Raw genomic sequence first — 26,593 nt, forward strand, 5'->3', positions numbered from 1 at the left:
CATCCTTAATGAAATGTGGGGTTTGCAAGACTATGCTTTTTAATGCATGGAAGCTTTACCAGGCCCAAGGACAGAATACCAGAAAATCGCTGTAAGTCATGTAATGAAGCAGGGAAGCTGGCAAGTAGCCTGTTGGCAGGTGAGGCAAGAAGTAGGTACTGCCATATTACCTCACGGGAATAAACAAAGTGGGTGCTGCCAGTATGTGTGTTATTTGTTTCTGGTGCTGTAAGAAATGCAAAGCAATTTATTTAGCTTTTAGCTTGTTAACATAGTGAGACACACGTGGACATAATACATCAGTAGATTGGTGAGCCATCTTAATAAATTATGCAACAGATTATCATTCATTACAGAGCTGATGAAACCCATTCCTTTATCTGTTCATATATAAAGCAGCAAGTTGTCCTAATCATAAGCTAACATTACTGTTCCAGCAGTAATTGCAGGAGTACCCGTACCAAAGAATTTTATTTATACTCCTTCTTCTTCCTGCTTTAGGCCACAATTAGAAAGACAACTGGTTAAGAACTCTCACAATTGTATTTTATTTGACATCAGCAATATACACTGGAGTATAATAGGAACAATTTTTTTGCACAATCTTTCTTCCAAGATGGATTTATTTTCCAAATACATAGATGTTCATAGTACAGGAAGGTAACAGTTAAGCTGCACAATAGCAGAACAAATTGACAGCTATCAAACCACCTTTTAAGTTTGTTAGTATAGTCAGGTGACCAGCATTGAATATATCCATTCAAATAATTTAGTTATCCTCTGATTCTTCCAATCTTCCCAGCCACATTGTTCCATGTAACAAAAATGTGCACGAAGAATAGCATAAATTAATTCAACTCCAAGGCTTCCCTTGCTTTGATTCCATTTCAGTTTGTCCCCATGTATGAGTCAATACAAAGGGATAAATATCAGAATTTGGTATGGCACTGAAACTCTTTGAACATGCATCTAGGACAGTCATATATGGTGCAAGTATTAAATTATTGGAAAAGAAGTTAGGGGATTTAGAACTTTCCTAACAGGGTGTTAAAGAAGTATGTGTACTATCCTGCTTTAGTGTGTATTTTCTGCATGCCATGGCCTTTACAGGAAACAAAGATTAAAAAACTTCAAAAAGCTTCATATTTTTCACTGGGAGTATTTCTTAAAATGTCTAAGCCTAAACAGAAATGCTTTAGTTGCAATAGACAGGTCTTCACAGGAAAAGCTTACAGTTAATTAAAATACTAGTAAATACTGTCTTCTTGCTCTTTATTTTATTTTTTTCAACTTAAAAATGACACACAGCTTTCTTTTGGTTCCTCAGGTGGTACAACAATTGCATTTTAAATTAGTACAGAAGTTAGTATCTCTCAGCCTGCTTCTCTGACCACTGTCAGTTTAGACAGTGAGAGAAAGGATATTCCACATCATCTGTTAGATCAGCCAACTTTAACAGCTCACAGAAGTGCCTCAGCAATTTGAACTATCAGAACTGGCAGGACAGGGAGTCACTGGCAGAAGGTAAAGGTGAGGAGAAACACAGGAACTCAATGTAACCATCAGATGGCTTACTTATTACCACCAAGTAAACACTCCCTTTGCATCCAGGCTTTTCACGTACTGTCACTGCTCTGTGTATTTGCTAGTGATGCAACACTCCTAATGCGCTTCCAAGCTGAACGGCTCTTGCCACAGCAGCACACAGTATGATTGGGCTGGCAGAGCTAGCACTCATTCAGAAAATCCGGAAAACAGGAAAGCTTTTGTCTGCTCTACTCCTGACATTTCAAGCACTGAAAGTACTCTATGCTACTGCACTCACTGGATCTTGAAAGCCACAGAGCAATATTTTAAGACCACTGATTCAGGACTGCAACCCTATCCACACTGCACTTCTCTGCCTGACTGTCAGGTTTCATCTGCCACCAGCACGGGCATGCACCATGTCCTTGCCCAGGCTCTGCTGTCCACCTGGGTGATGCTCAGTGTGGAGAGAACCCACAGCTCAAGGGAAGGCATGAAGATTCCACACCACCTCAGTAGCTGCTGCCCTGCCCAACTCAGCCACGAGGCAAGGGACCAAAGCAACTAACTGGCCTGGAATGAATCAAAACCATGCAAAAGTAGCAGGACACGCTAAGGCATGTGTTTAGATTGTACATCTAGGAAGTTTTAAATAGCTAATGAGCAATTCTTAAGTCTAATTCAACTCGCATCTTACCTCAGCAAAAGTCCTAATGGTCTCCAGCCTCAGCAGTTCTTTACTCAGAACTGGGATACCTTCTCCTACTGAACAGATTGCTCCACCATGACTGAATTTAGACCTACAAAATCACGTTCCTAACTCAGCAAGGCCAGCACTGACTGAGTGCTCTCCTGATTGGACTGATGAACCTAAAAATCCCAAGGTCTTGTTTTAAAAAGGCATTGCCTTCTGCACTTCCTCCATGGCACAGCAGAGGGAAAACCTGAAAGCATACACAGAAGCTGTTAAGTACTTAGTAAGAACAACTGAGAGCACGATGAACATAGAAGGTCTTTTCTCTTACTCACATTTTCTCTTAGCTGATTTCACTATATTTATGCATATGATATCCAGATAGGAAGTGAGAAGCAGCTTTTTAAAATCTCTATACAAAATCCTCCCACTTTCTCTTTACATATGATCTTCATATTCTCCAAAGAAAAAGAATACAATCCATGTATTTATGAAATGGCTACCAAATACCACACAGCTAAGCATCTTTCCCAACATGACATATATTGACTACCTTACATTCAGCGTGTCTTATTTTCCTAAGGGAAATAGCTACAAATGAAACTCATATTTTCAGTACAGAGAAAATAATTCAATAGGCCGGAGCTCATTTAAAATTTGTAACTACTCTCCAAATGAGAGATTATATTTAAAAATAAAAACTGCCTTTTAATAATCATAGAGATTCTCCTTAAAAAGGCTTAGAAGAGCTTGCTACCTTCCCAAAGTTTGCAACAGAGCTTGTGATTTCCATGTGTGCAGGTGAGGAAACCTTTTTTAAAAAAAATGAACAAACAAAACTAGAGAAAAATTTAGCCTAATTTTCCTCAATTTCCTCAAATGGAGTAACGCACACCAAAGAGAAAAACCCTTTTAAAATGTTTAAGCTATAGCAGAAGTAGTAGGGGCATAAAGACTATACCTACAAAAAAGTAAGTGATCCAGTTCTGCTTCTGGAAGGCCCACAAACTGCCGGCATGAGACTGTGAGTACTTAGCAGGCAGCAGTACTAAGCATGCTGTTTTATTACCATAGATGTATTTATAGCTCCCACCACTCTCCGTATCAAAACACCTAGCAGACATGCAATACACTTTGGTCTGCCTTTGGGACGTTCAGTGCTGTTACAGCGAGTATCAGCAATGCTGAGTTGAAGGAAGAGTTTTCTTCAGTCTCAGTCTGCCCTATTTTGTACTCCAATAAAGCATTTTCCACCCCAGCCTCAGTGCTCTGAGGACCCCAATTTCCCACACTGCATCTTGGATGCACAGCAACGTGGATGCATCCCAGCTGGCAGCAGCTGCTGGCTCACATCTTTCCAGTTCTCTAATCACAGAATCAGAAATCTTAGTGCAGATTAACTATGCTGATCCTGAGGCAGGATTTACAGTTGGTGTTGAATTCAACATTGACTCAGCTGGTGCCACGGCTGCCTACTTGGAAAGAAATTTAGGGGGTATTTTTGTAAGTGGCTTAATCCAATAGAAGATCTGCAGTCCCTGAAAGAGTCAGTCTTTCCCCTTCTATAACTGTTCTAAATCAGAGGCAGCAATCTCTGTATTCAGTCTCTCAAAAATAAAGCAACTTAAATGTTAAAAGTTTCGAAGTGCTTCATTACTGAAAATTAAATATATACAGTCCCAGAAAGACTGAAATAAATGTTACAGTTTAAATTTCTGGTTGAGAAATGTTGTAAAACGGAGGGAAACAGTAATGATAAAACTCAATCTTTTTCCTTTACCATTCTGTCACCTAATTCTTCCTGGATGATGATGAAAATACTCTTTTTTAATGACAACATCAATGGAATACAAATGTTTCTAAGAGGACATTAGAAAATTATTTTCTTTATTACTTTCTCATTATACTTATAATGAAGAAATAATTATTTCTAGGCTGTTTCCTGCCAGATGCTGTTCTAGTACCTCTAATAGGACATATCTTAAAATAACTGCTTGGCAGCAAGAAACCTAATTTTTCATCCTTACTCATGTTTGCTCTTCTCTTCCTTTTCTCTCTCTTCAAATAACTTCATTGATTTGGGCTCCTTCATAAATTCTGTCTGGCCTATTTTTTTTTCTCTATTTGTCATTGATGTAACTCACAAAATCACCTTTGTAGAGGAAAAATGACTACAGAGGGCACCTGAGGCTCAAGAAAGCCTGAGAGCGCCTCTGTTTTAAATCCAGTGGAGGCAGGATAAAAATCCTCAGGCTGTGGTTTCGCATCAGCTCTAACCCAGCTCAAAATACCAGTCCCAGCTTCCTCACCCCCTCCTTTGTACCAGCACTAAGACAGGGAGACAGATCACAGAATCGATCCTACTAGCTACAAAGCAGCCAAAAGACAAGACAAACTTGCCTTTTAGCTAGACAAGTTATTTCAAACAGCTCACCATGATCACATAACTTCTCCCTACACAAAGCAAGACAGCAAGGAAGAAGGTGGGAGCACTACATTCCACAGTAAAACAGTTTTACAGTGGAGTAATCATGGTCTTAAAACAAACAAACACAAAAAAAAAAAAAAAAAAAGAGGAAAGAGGAAAAAAAACCCCAACAACAAAAATCATGTATTCTGCTTGTGATCTGTCTGGTGCAGACTGCTTCAGAGGTTGGCAGGACACAGACCATATCCAATCCAGAAGCCTCTTACAGCAAACATGCCCTGAAGTCCTGCCCTATCCAATCTGTTTCAAGAGCCCTTCAAATATGGGTTAATTACTTCAGGACAGGATTTTACAGAAATGGATTCGTTTCCACCATGAATGTGCTGCTGGTACTGATCTGAAAAGACATGCATCTATGAAACAAAATTATATTTTCACATAATGCTACAAAAAGTCTTACTATCCAAAACTCCTCAAATCTTTACCACTGGTGTGGTGCCAGAGAATGCTGCCACAAATTAATATAAACCAAAATGCAGATACATACAGAAAAGTACATTATTATTCATTTGATGATGTGGTAAATTTTAGAACATTGGGAGATTTTCAAGTTTGTAACTGTATTACTGTTATTAATAAGGTTCAGCTCTCTCATGCTTTGAAAGCACTTTAAAGAAATACTTGTACATGTTCTTGGCTTTTGAGTTCTCCATCCTCGTGCATTTTTACTTACCATAAGATGAACCACCAGCACAAGATGATGAGCAACACAAAGTTGTGTGTGACTAAATTTTTTAATGCAGCAAGCTCAGAAGTCCAGCCAAGTACTTCATTTGTACTGTCACCAGCTTCTTCTACCAACCTCCAGCTGAGTTTTTTCCAAGGATAAAACATATTCACAAATAATGATTATTTCTTTAAATGCTTCTTTATGCCATCAGATCATCCGTAGAATGCTACTTCACTTAACAGCAATGTGGATACTATATTCACAAAACCACACAGCAAATGTTGAAGGAGATCAAAACCAGCACGGAAATAACCTAGATCGCTGTGCTAGTTGAGGGTTAATTCAGCAGTACAGTATTTTTCCTCAGGATTTTTTTCTTGAACATAGAGATATGAATTTAATAATAAAGAAATTACCTACCTTAGACAATGCTTTCTATCCAGAAAAGTACTCCTTCAGAACAAGACTGCTTATATGTGTGTCTTGAGCCTGCCTTCCCTACAATTCACAGAATTCATATTATTTGAATGGATACATATACACGTATGTATCCAGGCTGTGATCACATTCATATTTTTAAATGCTAAAACTATGCCGTTATTGAAAAAGCATTCAATAATTGATGGGAGTTTGAATGCTTTTCTAAAAAGGGAATCTCCAAGGCTTTTTATTTTTTTTTGCTGATGTTATTATTTTTTTTTTTTAATTTTAAAGAAGCCATCACAGTCTGTTTCTCTTGCACAAGAAAACAAAAATAGAATTATGACCAAAAAATGTAGTGAATGCTGTGGATAGTAACTGGTTTGCTTTGAAGTCCTTTCTAAGGGAACATTATAAAAGGAAGTCTGAGGGAGATTTGTAGATGCACAAAAATATGGACTAGAAAGCAATGCCAGTCAATTCTGAAATAAGTACCTATCATATAGTCTAGTTCATGTGAAAACAAAGTATGTTTTACAAAGTCTACCAGTTCTACAGTGATAGCATTTTTCATTTCCTCCAGTTAAGAACACGGTACATGATATTAGCAAAGAGAGATAGATCTTTGTCAGAGTGGTCTGTACTTCACACTACTCTCACTTGCTTGGAATGTGGCAAAAGCTTACTTTCAGAATCTGATTTACTCAGGACATGCTGAAACTGCTCACCAGATTCATATTCTCCAAAAGCACCACATCTTGACTCTGAGGAGAGACCTATGAATGAAGACCGTACAAATTAATGCATACCAGACTCTTTCAAAATGGTGCATTTTTCCTTCCAGCAAACTGCCTGTTTAAAGTGTATTGAAGTTAATGAAAACCACATATTGATTTCAGTGGATAGCAGCACAGGTCCTCACAACAATATAAATATAAATATCAATATAAATAACTTACATTGGAATCACATAGTGAAAGAAATATAAGGCCTTAAAAAACAAAATCAAAACCAAACCAACCAAATGAAAAAAACCCACACAAATATCCAGGGAGAAAAAGATACTATTACCACTTAACTGGTTTATATTATTCCTGGATTTTTTCCTTGGTTTTAGGGAGTAGAATAAGTGGGTAGGCATGGTAGTTTAATGCTGAACTCCACAAGGCTATTTATCCGTTGGATTTTCACTGAGTAAGATACTTTTATTTATAGAGTTTTGCTCCTCCAACTTTATGCTGTAGTGCTTTATGCTCATCAGAATAGGAAAAGAAGCACCTCCCCTTCTCCTGGCTTTCCACTGGCCTGCCACAAACTTACTGCTGCATAGTTCTGCTGTTCTGCAGTACTTCTAAAACTTGATCATCCTTGGCTTTATGAATACCATCATTAAACATTATACTTCACCTAGGCTTCTCAACACTACAACTGCCATTTTCCTAATCCATTATTCAATGTTATCATTAAATAAATTCAAGGGCAAATTTTTGTTAGCTGTCCATATATTGCAGTTCCCAACAGCACTAGCCACGCTGCACCTAGCAGTTTCCTGCAGCCACGCCTGGCAAGTCTCAGGAAGACAGGGAAAAACCCCACCAGAATCTCTTTCCTCCTAAATCTTTTGGGTCAAGAAAGTGTTCTGCAGCCCAGTGTGCAAAGTGATGTATTCTGCTTTCTATACAGATCTCTTAGAATCTACTGGGATTGGTGGGGAGAGTGTCCTGCAGCACAAACAATGTTATATCTTCTCACACAGAGAATGGTTTTCCTAGGAAATCTCCTGTAGCACCCATGTCAAAATGTCACACAAAGCCACTACCCATCTCTTACACAACTTCTGCAGTCATTTCTTCCATTCTAGCCTTCCCTGTACTTCCAATAGTACAAGAGAGATGGGAATGTTAGGCTTCAGGTAAACTGGAAAAATACACACTGTACAGTGATGTTCTTCTGTGGTACTACAGCATAAGGTACAATGCAGCCAAATGACATGCAGGGAGTACACAAGAGAGTGAAAAGAGACAGAACACTGTGCATACTGAAAAGCTAAGTTAATTCACTTTCCTGTGGAAATAATGGTTAACCAACTCCTATTAAATACAGTCACTCGATTTCCCCAGTATTTTTGCAAGGTCCATCCTGAGTGACAAAATTTGTGAGATGCCAAAGCTACACCTGAACACTCCGTAATCAATAACTTTTAGCTCCCATTAACAGAAAAGTTCTAGTAATATTCTTTATTAAACTATTTACCTCTTTCATTCAATTATCATATAGTCTACTTATTTGATCACCGGGTAATGTAGAGTGGATGAGTTTACAAAATCAACTTTTTTCCCTTTAAAGACACATGAGAGAAGGAATGCACTACCAAAATCCATTTAATGAAGATGATGAGTTCATTTTATAAAAGAAACAAATCCAGTTCTGCTGGTAAACTCCCAAAGCTCAGGTCACGATGGAGCGCTGGGGTCTAGGTTTGCCACCTTGCTTGCCTTCATCAATTTTACAATCATAGTGAAACCTGTTAGCAGAGGGCTGACAGAAATTTGACTTTGTTCACAGTTGACTGTAACACACACTTCAGTTCCTGTGAAAGGAATCTTCCTGAAGTGAGTTTTTAACTGCTTTTCTCAAATGACTGTGCTGCTGCTCAGGGCTGCAACACTGCAATCTGTGGGAGTTTTGCTGTTCGTAACAATGTCTCTGAGGAAACAGCAGTCAGCGGGGAGCTATCACTGTGTCCTGGTAACATTTTTTGGTTTTCTATCCGCTTTCGTTTTGTATTGATAGAGATGCTTATCTGAAGTGTTTGGTTAGTTTGAAATCACTATGGTATTGTGAAGAAAAAGACTGTTCAACAAGGCCAATAGAAAAGAAATAAAAATAGCCTCTGTAGAGTTCATGTCAGTGAAAATCATTCCCAGTAAGCCATTTGGTCACTGAACTGACACCTGCAATGCTCTCCCTTAGGATTTTATTTACCAGTATTCAACATTTGGGCCAGTATATTTAGCATATTCCTGGCTTTGTTTGTGCTTCTGAACTACAGTATTCAGAACCTGCCAGTATTACTGAGTATACTGTAGGCTTTTTACTGTTTCTAATCACTCTACGAGGAGATTAAATATAATGAAGAATCACTGTTAACAATAAATTCCTATTTACATTGTCTGTAGGTACTTTGGGAAGCTAGTTATGTTAATTGCTTCATATGCTGTAATAGAAAAACACAGCACAGTACAATAAATTAGTCCTAGACTCATAATGAGGGGGGTTTTTTTAGATCTCATTTGGAATGTAGCCATACAAGTGTTGGAAGGTACTTAAGAATAAACTGACAGATTAAAACCAGATTTTTTTTAATCTGTGGTAACATTAAAAATTTGTTACAAAATGGAAGCATAGAAGTAAATATTTGCAATATATTATTTTTTGCCATCCTTTTTTACTCCTTGTAGGCCTTTGAAATGAAACAGGAATGACTACAAATGAAACCAAGCAGCACACTTAGATCGATCTTGATGAAATAGCCTGAACCAGCATTGATCCTACTGAACAATGCAATAAAAAAGCTTATTATACAATCAGTATATGGGGATGGGTGGAGGGAAGAGACAGCTGTTTCCAGTGAATTATGTAAAGCTCTGCCTGAAAGAAAACATCCTTGGTTTTCATCATAGAGGAAAGTAAAGAAAAATTTCAGCATTTTCTCGTGCAAACACTGTTTCTCAACACACAAAAGGCCATTGTTCCTCGTACTAGAAATATTTTATCACTTGTGCAATTACGATGAATAATTCAGAGAGGATTATCTGTGTTTTCTCTGGCTTAAAAAATAATATTCTAATCTGACAACCTGAAATAATGTGACCAAATTAGGGAAGAAGCAGCTACAGCTCCTAGAGATACATTTAAAGAGGCCAGCTACTGCAGTTAGACATCTTACATGGACTCTCCATTTCCAGTTCTGTGCATGGCGTGTGTAATGGTTTTCTGAAGAGTATTGTAAGCTCAGGCTTCTTCTGCATGTAAACGGTAATAAGAAAAGGACCATATCTGGTCTCTTGAGAGGATCACTTCAGTAAACAAAGATTAAGATTACTGTTTATATCACTAATCACAATGAAGTCATGTAAAACATTCCCACATCCTGTGCATTCTATCGTCAACAGCCCAATGCTATATATGAAATAGCAGCCTGGGATCCAGGCTACACACTGCAGTACACAACTCTTGCAATGTCCCAGGTCCTGTAAGCTAAAGGTCAGATTCTCAGCCATGAACTGGCAACAACGCTTGGATAGACAGAAAGAGGCACAGAGATACAGACATAGTTCCAGCTTCTAGGACCTTTTTACTCTTGATTCTCATCTTATTATAGTCTAGGGCAGTCTCACGCATGTCATCAATTAGCCCAGCTGCTTGTGGTCTCCATCAATCACTTGATCATTACTTGGACACAGATCACTAACACCCACCTGAGCTGCCCTCCAGCATAACACTTTGACGACGGGCTAGCAATCTGCTATTTCAATCAACTGAAGCTAAGTTTTACTCCAATGAAAGGCAATTTGACAGCCCTCAGATCTGTTAAAGGCACAGCCAGATCACAACTGAGAATTTGGCCTTTGATTTTCACTTGTCACCTGCACAGAAATGCTAAGCATTTGCCTTGCCAGATGGATCTGCAAACATTTTTAGATTTATTGCCAGCATATCTTCACCCATTCTGGTGAAAAGAACATTTCTGATTGAGATTCCTATTCGGTTTAAATTGTTCTATTATTTAACCACGTTGCTTGCTTGTATACTGCAATTTGAACCCCTAACAAAAGCACCTATCTATTCTATAGTGTAAGCGAAACAAATGGACCATACATAAGCCTCATGTTCCCATCAGGTTCCACCTAGAAACTTTCTTTTCTTGTTTACGTCACAGTTTTACTTCCCAAAAGGGTGTTTCTCATTCACTCAAAGATTTGCCATAGCCACATTAATCAAAGCATAGGAATATTTGTTTTGCCTAATTTTGAAGCCACTTTTAAAACTGTGTTGAAAATTTAACTTGACTCGAACAATAAATAAAAGGGGGGAAAGGAACACATTTACAAAAGAAATCAGAGAGGTATGACTGAAAACTATGGGGAAAAGAAATAATTAAAAATAAAACCAAAACCACCAACCCAAAAGCATCCAATGGAAAAATTAAAGAATTCCAATAAAACGTTGAACACTCGGCCTGACCCTCCTCTGCCACAACAGATGCAATTTAGGATTTAAGAAAATTCACTTAAGCTGGTCAGCAAGGTCAAAGAAGAATCATACATTTAAGATCACCTTACAAAACAAAAAACCTCTAATTTCAAGAATTACATCAGATTTCAGATTTTACAAGGCTCACTCAATCTTATTTTGCAGTGAGATTTCCCAGGCTGCAATGCAAAATAATGCTTAGTAAAAATATACGGAGCTCTACAACTCCTTTGCATAACTTTACTGGAGTTGCACTCTCCCAGGCTGGACTCTCTTCTCTTTTTTTCCACTGTTCATTTCCTCCCACTGCCCTTCCCTTCTGCCATAGTTAATTTAGCAGGAAAAGTCCTTTTCTAGCAAGCACTGTCAAAATATTCAGGACATGGGCCTTGCACTCAGAAAATGCAACGCTGTGTCCAGAGAGCAGTGCTGAGTGCCTAAGGGATTTATGATAATCAACATGCATATTCCTAGCAGTCAAGATGTGTTCCACTGTACAGCTGTGCACCTCTGCCTTTGATTTGTTTCTGGTGCACATTCCTTCCAAAGGCAAACTTTGTGTAGCTAGAGTAGTCTGTCCGAAGAGAGTGATGGTTCACTGCTAGCTGAAGGGAGGAAGACGAATTTGTTACCATTACTCTGATAGGAGTTAACTAACTATCCCTAATAACTCCAGCCTTTACAACGGGAAAGTAGCACACAGCTTTTATAAATAATAAGTATTGACCTTTTTAAATAGTTTCAAAAGAAGAAACTCTGCATCAAATGTGAGTATAATTTAGGAACTACTACATAGCAGCAAAACTACATTAGACTTTCTGATTTTTCCATGGTATCCTTGGATAGATACACCACCCAGTAGACCATGTTAAATGCTCCAAAGGTAACAGGAAATAAAATGCGTGCATATTTGTCTATCTTACTCGTGCCAGAGTGGGAGGCAGGGGGAGCAGGTGGTGTGACAGCTGATGGCTTTGCAGATGCTCCTGATGTGTTAGGTGTGGTGGTCTGAATCTGCTCCAGTCTAGATCCAAGCAAGTGCTGAATGGAAGGGGATCCAGCTGTGGCATGCTGGGATACAAATCCAGTTAAAATTGGGGTAGAAGGAGGAGCAGGAGGGGTAGCTCTTGCAGAAGATAAAGTCTCTGATGCATTGATGCGTGTGAAAGGGTTGGGGCTTGATGCAGAAAGGGAGTGGGGTGTAATGTCAGAAGACCCCTGAGCTACAGAGGGAGGCTGGATGGAGCTGTGCCTTGTGTCAATTCGGCTCCCACCATCGGCTTCAGACTGTACTGTGGCATTTGTTCTTTTCCTCACATTTGAATTGGCATCTGTACTCTGCAAAGTTACAAAAAAATATGCTAGTCATTCTTAAAATAAACACTTAAACAGAAACAATGGAAACTTTATTATCAAGCACTATCAGAGTAATACTCACAAATATAACCAATAGCTTGATCCTGAAGCACAAGATACCACGTGCTCATGAAAACAGATTTAATAGCATATTAAGTGATAAACAAAAGTTCCTTTTACCTGTGGCTGGAATACCAGGGTGAACACATCTGATGCATCATCATATTCCATGTGATGTGGTACCTATGTAAACTCAATATCATGAGGCCCAGGATTCTTGGGTTGGACTTGGGCTTTTTTTTCCAAGACCCATGCTCAAAACGAAATTCTCTGATGTTTACCTATTTTTCTGATGATATAAAAACATCCTAGACACAACTTACCAGCCATAATGGTATATTTCTGCTTTATATCTCCAGAAATTTAACTACCATATATTCAGAACTCTAGTCTGTCTTCTAAAGTAGATGATATTGAAATGCAAGTATTACCAAACCAAATTACCACATTACTGCTCTTTCAGAAACAAAGGCACTGTTTCTTCTCCAGCTGCAACTGAAACACTGAATAAATCAGTCTTTCATCAACTACTCCTTTCCATTAATTAACAAGAGAAGTGGTGAATTCTCCATTACTTGATGCTTTCAGGCAAGTCTGGATGTCATTCTGAAAGATATACTTAAGCCAAATAGTACTTATTAGGCTGGATGAGAAACTGAAACTCAGATAAGGAAGTACAGATGGGAAATCCAGCACAGTTTAATATTTTACTGACTTCTAAGAGTGGACTCAGGCTCTGCCTTTCTTGTCTGCATTTAAGAGGAAACCTAACATCTCCTGAATCTCCTTCTGGAAAGGTACCTGAAGAACAGACTTTTGACCTTCATCCTTCCACCTAAAATATAATATAAGACATATTATATCTAACATAAATATATATATCTACAATATCTAAATATAAATATCTATAAGGCTTTAGATACAATACATTAATATACTTTGTGCAAAGACTCACTGCTTTCTAAAAGACAAAGATTTAATGCCAGATAGGAATACCTACACTCAACAGTGGCAATACACGTCTAAACACAGGCCGGACCAAACAATCACTTGTTACATACCGAAAATCACATTTTGCACCTCTCTAATGATACCATTCACAAACATAGCTCTGCATCACAGATACTGTCCTTGGCTCACTTTCCCTTCATTCCTGACAGAGAACCCTGCCAAAGTTCACCACGCAAACTAAATTGAGAGAAAGTAGGCAGTGATCTCTCTTCTCTTCTTCATTCAACAGCAACTCTCTCCACTTCAGTGCCAGAGGAGCAATGCAGAAAACTCAGGTGTTATTCAAGGTATTAGTACTTTAAATAGTGAGAAAAGTGACAACCATATCTGTCTGTTGTATCAGAGGTGCTTAGCTGTTTTGCTCAAGGAAACAGAGAAATGGGAGATGAAAAAAAAAATCTGAAAAAATACTGCCAGAATGCTGCCCAAATCCTGTTAATCACAGTATAAGTCACTGACAATTTTGATGGCCTGTATTTACCTGAAGCATCCACAGCCACATGCCAGTTCATGGCTGGTGTGTTTCCCAGCTCATAGTTGATACATCAAAGAATCCCTTTTAGGTTTCCCAGTTTTCCTTCCTGCAGAGAAGTGTGTCAATCCTTTTTTTTTTTTTTTTTTCTTTCTGCATCTGTATTCCAGAGAAGCAGAGGACTGGAATAAACACCAGAGGAAACTGGTATTTCCTGAAAGAAATACTAATTGCACTGTTTGAAGGAGAAGCCTGAGTCACTGCTCGGGAAGTTCAGAAGTACACACAGGTGCAATTTGGATACTTTCACATTACAGTTGTCAGTAACCCAGCTTTCAGGACTGCTAAATTGAAATTTTAAAGTGCAACAAGGACAGGAGTGCATTTGCCAGAGACTTGGTAATACCTCATGGAGTACTGCATGTTACTTGGATGCTTATAAAGCTAAATGCAAGTCATTGATGTTCACTGCCTAAAACCACAGCTCTGTGCTCTGGAGAAGTTGGCACTAGAGTCAATGAGAGGAGGCAAGTTTTACCTTCTACATGCAGATCCTTGGACAATTTGATTTTGCACAAGATTCTCCCATCATAAAGCTCTCAAGCAGGTCCAGGGAGCAAAGGCCCAAAGGCCGGGACAGGGTCTGTAAAGTAGATCTGCACTGGAACCAAGAAACATCTTGCTTCCCTTCTGCTCTCTGCCTACATTAGACCAGCAGCTTAGAGGTGGTGCTGCTGGAGAATACAAGTACCAGATCTTCAGTCATTCAAAGTGCAACCATGAAAGAATGGTCCCAAAAGTAGAACAAAGAATGAAGTGTAATTCACAGAGGCACCATTTAAATGCTCCTGCTCACTTGTACTGTCACCTGTTTTCAACAGCCACTTCAGTATTCTTCGCTTTTGTGCACCCTCAACCACAGACACTGGTAAGTCAGTTAGACTCCCTCTCAATCGCCAGTCGTCCCCGTTTCTTTTGTAGGAACTTCTTTCCATTGATATGTGTGTGTAATACCTCCTCCTCCCACACTCTGGCTGTCATCTAAGTGACCAAATAAGATCCGTTTGCTATTTAATCCACTACTCATGCCCCATTACAGTATTTATTCTCAAATAAAATTATCTACACTTTCCAAATGATCTAACCACCTGTTTAAAAGCCTGCTGGGCATTCTAGTTCTTCCCACTGATACATGAAACTTCCAAATACTTCAGTAACCTTAAGCTTAGCTAGAAACATAGTTTCCTTCTAAGTATTACAATGTACCCATAAAGCCAAAATAGTTAACATTGTAAGATTACACAAATGAGCAGTGCATAACAAGCCCCTAAAAGTACCCGTACATTTTTCCTTAGTTCTCTAGAAACCACCTTCCAAGCACTCAAGAGTGTGGAATTCAAAATGGTTATTTCTAATGTGCTCCACAGACCTCATATCACTGAAAACTGGTTGTTCTTTCATAATGTCATTGCAATAGTTTGGATAAGTGTTCCTGAATTGAACTCTGAACTTGAAGCATCCGGAAACAAGCACATTCGGTGGAGAAAGATGCTACATTACCCAGGGAAAGGCAGGGGCTTTCACCACTGCTGGAGCAGACTGTTAATGTTCAATACTCAACAGTGCTGGGAGCAACTTAAATATCAGAGGCAGAAAATCTCCTGGGTCAGTGCTTAGCTCCAATACCTTACGCACCCCAAAAGCCCTGTCTAACAGGAACACATTCCAGCTCCTTTCCCCACTAGGTTTTGCAGAATCAGTGTGCAACAGCAAAACAAGAGGTGGGCAGCCTTTTTTAACACATATCACTCGTCCTATGAGTGGTGAGCACCAAGCTCTATGCCCTGTCAAAGCTGAGTAGAACACACACTCATTGCCAAGGTGGCCTCACTAGCACACTGCCCACCACCTAACCTCATATATATTTTTGGGGGGCTTGCCTTACTCAAGATCATATCATTACAACAGCTCATTCTCCTGCTTCAAAGCACTCAGGTGTCTCTCCTTTTCAGTTTCCCCAGTTGAAAAGTTTCCAGCAAAAATTCTTCTTATTGGTGGTACACATATGACCCCTACATATTCCTCTATGCAATGTTATAAACATGACTCATTTATTCCTACATTTGTCAATTCCTTCTCTGTACTGATGCTATCTCACAATTCCACATCAACTGAAAATTAGTGCCACAGTCACTAACAAAAATATTAAACAAGGCTGATTCCGCAGCCAAGCCTTAACAAACCACATTCTGTTGATATCAGCAGAAGTCAGGTTAACCACTACATTGCAAAACATTGTAAAATGTGACTTTCGGTTTATACTAAGCAAAACACTTCACGGATATTTCAGCTATGGTGCATACTCCCAGTAAAAAGATACTATGATAATGACAATCTGACCAACAAAATTATATGCATATGTAAAGCACTTGCTGCCTCCCAAAATTATTTGCTTAGCCTCCTAGAAAATAACGGTAAGAAACACAAATCTGCTGCCTATCAGTAGCTTCTACTTTAGAGGCACAAAAACAAGAAACAAAATACGAAAATCAATTGGAAGCCAAATTAATCCCTTAATTTCTTGTGTTGCATTTTATCCAAGGAAAGATTCAGGAAAGAGTCAGGAAACCACTCGGTTATCCTGAGCCAACAGAGAGCTGCTGTGCTAGTCCAGATGGGGCTCCGCAGGAAATACTGACTCTACATTTTTTACATTCTCACTCTAGATTAAGAAAGGATCTGATTTTCTGGAGATATTTCAGTGAGAATTTTGAGAGACATTTACAATGTTGTAGCTCAGGAATGCAAAATGGGAGCCTGGAAACTACCATAAAATGTAATATATTACAGCATACAACACCCGCCTTAATACAACTGATAAAGATTGCCTTTCTATAAACACAAGAAGTTGCTGCTTACTTGAATTACGTCTTCCTTTGATATAGCTTTACACTCTGACTTGGTCCAACCAACTCCACAATCACCACCAAACCAGAAGCTGTAAGTACTTTGTTTTGCTCTATACTCCTTCAAGAGCAAATTTCCTTGCTATTGATCCTATCAGGAGAATTCAGCCTCTGAATATTAACTGGCAGAAACACTATAAATGAGAGTTTCAAAATCCTGGATGATCTCAGAGCACAATTCTTGTCTATGCACAGACAACATTCTCAAGAGATCTGATAATAATCTATGAATATATAATTTGTTATAATTGTAGGACATCTTCATTGATTAAGGCTCTGTGATAGTCTGGGATACATTATTGCCAAGAACCTATATCACCAATATCACCAATATATCACCAATCATATATAAATATCAATATATCACCAATATCACCTATATCACCAATCTCCCATTTGATTTTTAACAGCCAAGATTGGCAACAGAGAAAGCTAAGTTTCGGCCTCCACGGGCCTTCAAACATTTATCACCAAGACTTTGACTTAGGAACACTAAAAGGTATAGTATGCCAGAGGTAGATAGGCGACTGCACTTACAAAGCCAATAGATCAACCAGTCTGAGCGAAATGCAAAAATCTCTTCTATCTTTTTCACAAGAGATTACTAATATTTCATTAGTCCATGCAACTAAGAAGGAAAAAAAAGAAAGCTCAGTACAAGAGATTTAGAAAGTTCCCATCCTACACATAAGCATAACCTACTGGGAAGGCAGGGGGCCCTAATATACGAGAGGAGACTCAAATTCTGTCAGACAAATTCTGTCATGCAGCATGCAGTATGCAAAAAGCTTTTGAAATATTTCCTGTATTAAAAAGCACCAAGATCTTGCTTTAATTTTAAGCATCACAGGCCAATCTGCATATTTTTTATCTTTAAAATAACCAAAGTGGGGAAAGATACAATCAGTACAAATTCCTCCTATGTAAAAAGTCCTGATGTAAGATGTCCTTTTTCTAGTCCCAGAGCAGAAAGTCCATTTTATGAGACATAAAGATAGTTTGATGATCAGCGATTATGACATAACGTATAGGAAAAAAAACCAAAAAACCTGAACCTACAACATCTCTATTGCCAAAAATCAATTCTTAGATCATTTGCTTTTCCACTAAGCTAAACTTTGATGGATACTGCTGTTTACTACAATGCTAAAATGATGCACAAATATGAGTCAATCTAAAGTCTTCAATATTTAACAAGGTTTGCACACCATAAGCAGCTGATCACATAATGTGGAAATTCTAAAACTTTCTCTAAACCTACAAAAGCCTTGACTTGAGCCAAAAAATAAAGTAGTGGATTGTTTTGTATGTATTACCAGTTTTTGACAAGCAAGCCAATTTTGCACTTCAGTGATTGCAAATTTAGCATGAACTGAAGCAGTGTGCAGCAGCTGAGCTGAGATCCATGGGAAGGGGATCATGAGCACAGCAATGTACAATGCTGAACTGACAAAGTTAGTCATCTTGTTACAGAATAAAAGGAGCTGGTAACAATCACAGTGCATATTCCCTATGATAAGGCCAACATAGAATCTGTAAACCAAACAAGAGCATCATTTAGAAGTCACAAGCCAAGTCCTGGGGATAATGCAGCAATGGCAAAAGTGATCACCATGGCATCAGGGAACTTTACCCCTAGGACTGTATTTAAGAATGTAAGCACTGAGAACACTGCAAGATGTGAGAAATTTTTGTGTTGGTACAGCACTGTACAGTTAGCTCCTTTATACAACTCCAGCATCTTCCTATAGCCTGTTGGTGTTCTACATAGCAGCTTTAAATCAGCCTATGCAATTTTAAATAGCTTCATCGTTTTTATGACTGATACCTCCTCTTGGGATATATATTCAAAATAAGCAGCTCACACTGCCTGAGCTAACAGAGAATCAGTAGTATTCAGTACTGAAAATCCCCTCCATAGGCCCTCTGGCCACTAAGAAGCACAGTCATCATCAATGGCTAATAAAGAGGTACACTTTAAAACTAAGGCCATGTATTTGCAATATAATTCAGAGGTATTCTTCTAATCTGTCGCAGTATTGGATAGCACAGCAGTCCTGGGGTTAGATATACAGACATTCTGGAAAACCTGCATCAGCCTCATCCTACAACAGACCTTCACAGCAACATTGTGCGAAGTCCCAGGGCTGCTTTGGCGTGATTTTTTTTCTTAAACAGAGTTCACTGCTGCAGGTCAGTACATTTTCTAGATCCATAGCAGATCTTTGACACAGGATATCACTTAAGTGTTCTCTCTCTCTCTACGACAGAGGCAGTAGGTTCTATTTTCTCAGGGATAAATTCACAGCCGAATTTACAAGTCACAACACCACCTTCTGTTACCAGTCCTATCAGGAGAGAGCTAGCGCTTCAATATCCAGTAAGCAGCTGTTGAAGCTGGAGAGAAATGCCCCAGGTGGGATCAGTCTATATTAGATGTTTTTGCAGGAACAACCATCCAACTGTTCACAACGCTTCCAGCTCTGAGCTCTTTTCTGAAACTAGATAGCAATGTCACACTGTAAAAAGACACTCACAAAAAGACTGTCCTCCTCCACGAGGACCAGGACAGCAATGAAGGTTTGGTGATAGAAGACCTCTTCTCAAACCTGCTCTGACTGTTGCAGGGATATCAACACAGGCTTCCTACATCTCAAACACTTCCCCATCAGGCTAGGACAAGTGGTCCTCATTCCTAGATGTTGCGTTCTGCTCACTTCTATCTCCCCCTCCCACTGCAGTGCATGCACAGGGAAGCTGGATCCAGAATCAATTCCACTCCTTCTCCATGTCCCCATATAAATTATTTAACAAACAAGCAGCTTCAACAGGAATTTAACATCCCATGCACTACCTAACAGTCTGATTACTAATACAGTTCTCCCAGACAGAAGGAGCAGGACTCAAACGTGCCCTAACTCCTACTTGGGGTTTGTGGGAGGCTGTATCTAATAGGCATATGGCCATTTAGAAGAAATGAAGCAGGTATTTTTTTCATCTAAGATGCATGGCAAACACTTTGGAAGCAGCAAGTCAGTTGTATACATGCCTACCTATGGAAATTTAGTAAGTAAGCCTTTCAGGTGCCTGAAAACCAACAAACAACCAACTTAAAAAAATCATCTGAAAATGACACCACAATCAAAGTGGTTTTAAAATTGCATGGAAGAATATTGTTTATTAGAATAATCAAACATATCACGAAGAAGTATTACTATAATTAAATGAAAAGTGAAGAGTAAACAACTATGTGTTACCGTTAATTTTACAAGATTAGAGTCTTCCACGACAGCACTATTAAACCTTCAAGAAGGTGCAGGTAAATTAATTTATAGGAAGGTCAGTAATGTGCTATATGAAAACATAGGTTTCCCAAGTTGGGAGATAGCAATTAATTCAAACAAAAACAATGCAAAATTTGGAAGGCTTAAAACGACCAAAAGTCTGACATTGCTTACTGTTTGGCTGCAAGAGGAAAAAAATGTTTATGTGGTAATTTAGCAATATTTTCCTATTAAATTCTACTGTAGTGTTTTTTATCTCTACTAATCCTTCCTAAAGAAACAGGCTGTTCTTCTGGAAGGACATTATGTAGCCTGCCAAATTCATACCATTTGACATTTACCAGAGAAGTAGCATGTTGTCATCAGGGTAAATAATGCTGCTTGTCCCAAATCCCACTGAGTCACCATATTGCCATGCTGCTAGCAAATGCAGAACTTGGAGGAGAAATCTACCATGTTTTACTATTATGTTGTATAGCCAGGCAATCAAAGTTTTACTGGAATTTTACTAGAGATTTTGGTTTTATCTTACAGAGCCCTGGAATATGACCAAGTAAAAGCTCCACCTTCAACAAAATAAATGAATTCTAGCCCATAGCTTTAGAGGTGCAAAGAGCAATGCAGATTATTTTGGGAGGAAAAAGCGAGAGGAGATAAGCTATAAAAACCAGTCCACCAGCCATGCTGCTCATTTTGTGATCTGAATCACATGATGGGAGGGCAGAAGAGGTAAGAAGAGCGCTTCATCTTATGTTCCACCATTACACATGTCTAAAAGTGCACAACATGGTAGAAAAGTAAATCCCAGCTTATTAGAGAGACATAGATTAGAAGAACCTTTTTCCCAAAAAATAGATGCTAAATTTATGCCGAATAAATCCATCCACCTATATAGTGCTTAAAAGCCATATATATGTATATGTAAGTATGCATGTATATGGTTCTTAAGCATTGGTGAGCACAAAAATTAAAGATTTTATTCATATCACGAGAAAAAATAAATAGCTGAAAATATAGTTAAGGGGAAGGAGGAATAAATCTATCAGGCTAAGTTTTGTGCTAACCAGTTATGGAGGTGCTCTGTATAAAATCTATGAAAGGAAGACTAACAGCTGATTAGGGACCAAAGACCTTCATTATTTTCTATATCTTTCAATTTTCCTTGTCCTTAAAAGCTGTAGCTAAATTAGCTTCAGTAGTCTGTTGAAACTGCTTTGAACAGTCATTGCCTCATAGATTTTCCCAGGCCTCTCAACATTTATTTCTTCTGACCCCAGTTTACCCAGTGTAAAAATGAAGTCAGCTAGAAATCCCACACACTTCTGTGAAACTCAATTTCCATTTGGTGTCATGGGGCTCAGCAGTCTTGAAAACTCTTTGCACAAGGAAAACAAAACTGAAATTTTAATATAAATACAGAAAAAGTTTTAAGCAGAAAATACAAAGAGCCTTGTGCTCAAAGGCATTATTCATACTAATCACTATAGGGAAAGCCATAAACTCACTGAAAATCGGTATTATAAAGGATGCTAAACAATCTGAAAATCTTACCCCTGTCACTATACAGGTTTATTCTGACTTGGCGGTTTTGAGTTCTTAATATTTGCCTGTACAGAAAAAAAGAAAGAAAGAAAAAAAAAAGGAAGGAAATTGCAGTTAAATCAATAAACAACCTTGATTAATGCCTGCAACTGACACTAGTAATAAAAGTTATTTTCATACTAAATAGGATTGTATAGCTTATTCTAATGAAGAAATCTTAAGAAGCCTCTCTCCTCAGCAGATCAGCACAATGACAAGGAAAGGCAGTTAAGCTATGCTAAAAATGAAAAACAATGGGGTGTAGTATTTCCTAGAATAGCCATTTGAAAGGTTGACATTACTGAGCTACGCTTTGGTTTCCAAAACAAATTAAGTCTTCCAGTAACTATAGTAAACACTGTCAGGTATTTGAGCACCAAATGAATAACAGCCAAGCATATCTTTCATATTCCCTTTCCTACTATTGTGCTAGTTCATTACAATATTCAGCAATTATGGCATTTCCTAGTAAGGGCTGGAGGAGATAGAACAGTATTTCTTGTTTAGCTATAAATCAGGTGTTGAAATTAAACTCCTGCTTTTTTTGCATACTTTAAAAACTACAAGCAAAAAAAAAACAAAAACCAAAAACAACCCAAAAAACCTAAACAAAACTTTTTCCACTTTCAATAAGGAAACAACTCATTCCCCAATTTTGAATTCCAACACTTCTGTCCATTTTATCGACACCCAGCTATTTTTACCTTCATTATAACTGAATTCTGGAACTCTCTGAGTTTACATCGCAGTTAAATTGAGTCAGAACCTAGCCTCAAACCTCATACTATCTTGAATGCTTCCAGATATTATTCTGCTCACTTTGCAGTAGACAAATGTTTTACCTACAGTGTAAAGTTATTCCACAACTCAGCAATGTCAAAAGGTAGAGCAATATCAGGTTCTTGGCAAGAGGCCTGATTTTTTTAATATAAGCTATTTACAAAGATGTACTATGTGAAATATTAAGAAAACTATTTTAAATTGCACACTCCGATCATTTTGTTTGAGCACATATTTAGCCTTACACATTGCAAATAGTGCCAGTTGCTGGCTAGCACTATCTGAGTCTATCAAACTAAGCAAGAAACAAAACCCAAAGAAAAACAGCAACAAAAAACCAAACTAAACTAAAGTAAACAAGCAGAAATAAAAGGTGTAGGGGAGGCAATCCAAAACACTGTACCTGAGCATCACAGCTAATAAAATATTCTTAGAACCATTTTGGATCTATTTTATCTTCACGTATCCCAATATTCTAAGTTCCCACTAAACCACCGCATCATTACCCCAGAGTCATTCTATGCTATCTTTCAAATAGCAATTAGGATGAAATGTGCCAGTTGTTTATGATCTTCATCCACTCTCATCCTACTTAAACATGATGTCAGCATATTATGACTGTAAATCATAAACATCAAAAATGCTGATTAATGAAACTAGAGCAACAGAAAATTGTTGACACATCAAAGAAATTACTCGCATGGCGCAGCCCTCTGCCTTTGTATGGTCCCATTCTTATATCTACATGAACTCTATCCATTTCTTGAGCCTGAAGATCTTCATTAGGATCTGAGTTTTAAATGCCACTGCTCTAAACGCTCAACGAAGCGTGACACCCTAGGCAGTGTAGAAGTAGTGACTCAGCAAAAAATTACTGTTACATTTAAAAACCAGAATGCTGCAGAACTATTCAAGTCACACAAAGGAGGTTAGGTTATGCATTCACAAAAGGAATTCAGTAAACAGACAATCGCCTTGTGGTCCAAGTACCGCCATTAAGATCCATCTGCTCTTCAGGTAACTCCCTTCCCATATATGAAAAACTGGCTGAACTTCACTCTTCTATTTGCTGGGACAGAGGAAGCTATTTTTATACTAATCCAAGGAAGAAGCGAAAAATTTAATTGTTAAGCGCATTTCCCAGTACCTTCCAGTACTGTTCTAGGGATGCTTCATCTTATGCACCTCTCCATTACAATATGTCTACACGTTCAAAAAGAAATTTTCATTCAAAGTTTAAAATTTCCTAGGCCTTAGACACAAGATAAACATAGACACAAACAAATGAAAGCCCAAACAAATAAATAAAACAAAAATAAGAAAAGCATCCAGCCTGTGGCCTCTGCATTGTACCCAAATGATCAGAACTATTCATCTGGGCCAATCCCTGCTCTGGAAGCCATGAGACAGCACAGAGATTAATTGCTCCAGATATTTGTTCACCAAATGCTGCCACAGGATCTCCACTCTCCTCCCATCACCATCATGTAACTTGAGGTGTGTCCACCATATGACTAAAAGGCAAGTACTCCTCATCACAGAAAATACATCTTAATCACATAAAAGCATATATGAAGGTTGTCCACATGACAATGTTTCTTGCAAGCTTGTCAGGTACACGTCAGTCACATACCACCTCGAGTGGATCCTCCTGGTGAGGAATGTCCATTTACACTTGAGTTCCTCTGTTAGATGCTACAGGCCTTACTTAAGATAATGTGACACTTAACTGGCTTAAGAAAAGAGGAAGAAAGTTTGAAAGTAACCATCTTCTTGTGACTGAGTTTGAATAAATAATTCCATTCAAAAGGTTTGTTTCAGCCTGACCTGTTTTTTCAAGTTTCACACTCTTTTAACAAACAGCTGAGGTTGAAGCTCATGCTAACAGTGTTTAGGCACCTGTTTTTTTTTTGAAGACTATTTTTCAGGAGCATTCTCATCTCCAGAACTGGGTAGGTCTTTAAAAATAAACTTCATAGGAATACAGTGAAAAAAAATAGTGCAGAAGCATAAAAATAGACGCAGGAGTCCAATAACAAACTATAAATCATTCATTTTCATCACAAATTGACTTGCAACAACACTTCTGGTTTTGCTAAAGAAAGGAGTTCAGAACATTTAGGGACAGGTTCATTCATTCTAGCCCAAGAGCATTTTACCTTGCTCCCAAGACAAAGATATCACAAGAGATCATGGTGCAAGTCATATGTCTTGGCTTAGACAGAGTCCAGTACTATCTCCCTGTGGCTGCCAGAAGCGATGACTGCAGTTGACTAAGTACCTTGAGAACTCAAGGCAGATCTCAAACAAAAGCTTGGGTGTTACTTATGGGATGTCTGCTGCCAAATTGCACTCTTCCTTATGGAAATATATTAAGTTTGTATCAGAAAGTTATAGACAACAAGAAGAATGAGTTGAAACGGGGTGTGGAGTGGGGCTTAAAGAGTTTAAATAATACCATGGCTAAAACTGAATCAAGTGATAGAGGAGCACATGCTGCATCTGCAGGCACTATGAAGCCTGTCCACTCACCTCTGCTGTCCCCAGCCCAGTAAATTAGCCGGACACCAGGATCTTTTGTTGGAAATAACACAGTCCAGATTACTTGGCTAGCATCTGAAATTAATCTAATGCTTACTGTAACCAATATATTGACCAGTAAGACCCACTGTGTGGCCTCAAAAAAGTAAATATAATTACAAAAGAGAATAACTTAGAAAAGCATACAGTCCACTTTTGCTATAGTAAAGATGTGTTGGTTGTGGTGAAGAAATACATACTGTGAATGAACACATCCCAGATCATTTGATCATAATGACAGGAGTTGCTTTTGATCCAGGACAACTGGAAAAGTTTTTGACCAAAAACAAAAAAAAAAAAAACACCCACCACCAAGAATTCCAAGTAATGCATGAACTGATTCAAAAGAGAAAACTCACTTCAATTCTATGGTCAGAAATTGGTCAAACACACACATGTCAAAAAGTACTTCCAATTATGTGCACTTTATCTTTATTTTATCAGATTTTACCATTAATATGTCTAATTTCTAGTACGAGTAGTAAAGTCCCCATGTCCTACAGGGAATCCAGTTTCAAAGCCCAACTTGCTCCCTCTTAGAACCCCTCTAGGAAAATTCCACCATATTATTGGAGAAAAAAAATAAGTTAAACAAGATCAAATGCACGTAACCATCCAGTGAATAATGCAGAATCAAGAGCCCATAAAATGAAATCTCATTTAAAAGTATATCTAGTTTGTTTCCTTTAACAGCCCCAATTGCTCCATATTTTTCTTGTTTTCAGGGAACCTATACAAATGGGACCTCAAGTACGAAAAGCCAGCACAGCTGGCTCTATGCCATTTCAAAGGAAGTAAAAGTACAGGGCTAACAGGCATAAGAGAGGGATTTTGTCCCTCTCCCCACCCTCCCCACCCTCCCCCTCCAATTAATACAAGATCCAAAGCAGGTTGCAAACAGTGAGATATGCACCAGAAAGAACTGCATGCTTTAGGCATTCGGGCATCTTCTTTCCTAATTTACACACACTTCCTCCAAGGGCTAAGTGAATTTTTTTTAATGAAGGAAGACTGGCAAATTTACCAGACTAGGTAAAGTCTGTTTTAAAAAACTTTCAAGTTTAAAATACAACTTTTTTTTTGAACTCTGGCACTCGTATTGCTAACAGCAGAACTTCCAGCACAACAGTTGCAATGTACTACAGACTTCTTTGAAATACCAATTGGGTCAAGAAATCAAATTCTATCATTGAGATAAAGAGATAAAACATGCAGTCTTTATGATAAGAAACAATGCTTGCGGATTACATGCTACAGTAAGGCTACTGTCCTGCATTCTTTGTGTACCACACACTCACAGAGAAGCTGAGGGCCTATAAATGAACACTGATTAGACAGTATATGTGTAGAAAAAAAATCAGACTTATAATAAGGCATAAGAAAACTCTAGATAAGCCCTTACAAACCAAACAAAAAAAATTAAGGAAAAGACTATATTACACGTCAGA

General features: G+C 38.3%; 1 protein-coding gene across 3 annotated transcripts in view; it reads right to left on the bottom strand.

Annotated features, from left to right (window-relative positions):
- Positions 1–289: 289 nt before the first annotated feature.
- Positions 290–26,593, bottom strand: part of GABRA4 (gamma-aminobutyric acid type A receptor subunit alpha4) — a 47,926-nt gene continuing 21,622 nt past the window's right edge. Inside the window, exons 9-11 of one of the 3 annotated variants that reach the window (XM_054065306.1) lie at positions 11,979–12,393; positions 6,528–6,575; positions 291–5,877 (exon numbers count right to left, since the gene is read on the bottom strand). In XM_054065306.1, the coding sequence (XP_053921281.1) occupies positions 5,801–5,877; positions 6,528–6,575; positions 11,979–12,393 (540 nt within the window). In that variant the 3' untranslated portion in view covers positions 291–5,800. Of the gene's footprint in view, positions 6,576–9,031; positions 12,394–26,593 lie in introns of those variants that run through there. The other 2 variants (XM_054065305.1, XM_009559967.2) reach the window with 2 other exon arrangements.

The sequence above is a fragment of the Cuculus canorus genome, chromosome 4, assembly GCF_017976375.1.
Source record: "Cuculus canorus isolate bCucCan1 chromosome 4, bCucCan1.pri, whole genome shotgun sequence".
NCBI classification, from domain to species: domain Eukaryota; kingdom Metazoa; phylum Chordata; class Aves; order Cuculiformes; family Cuculidae; genus Cuculus; species Cuculus canorus.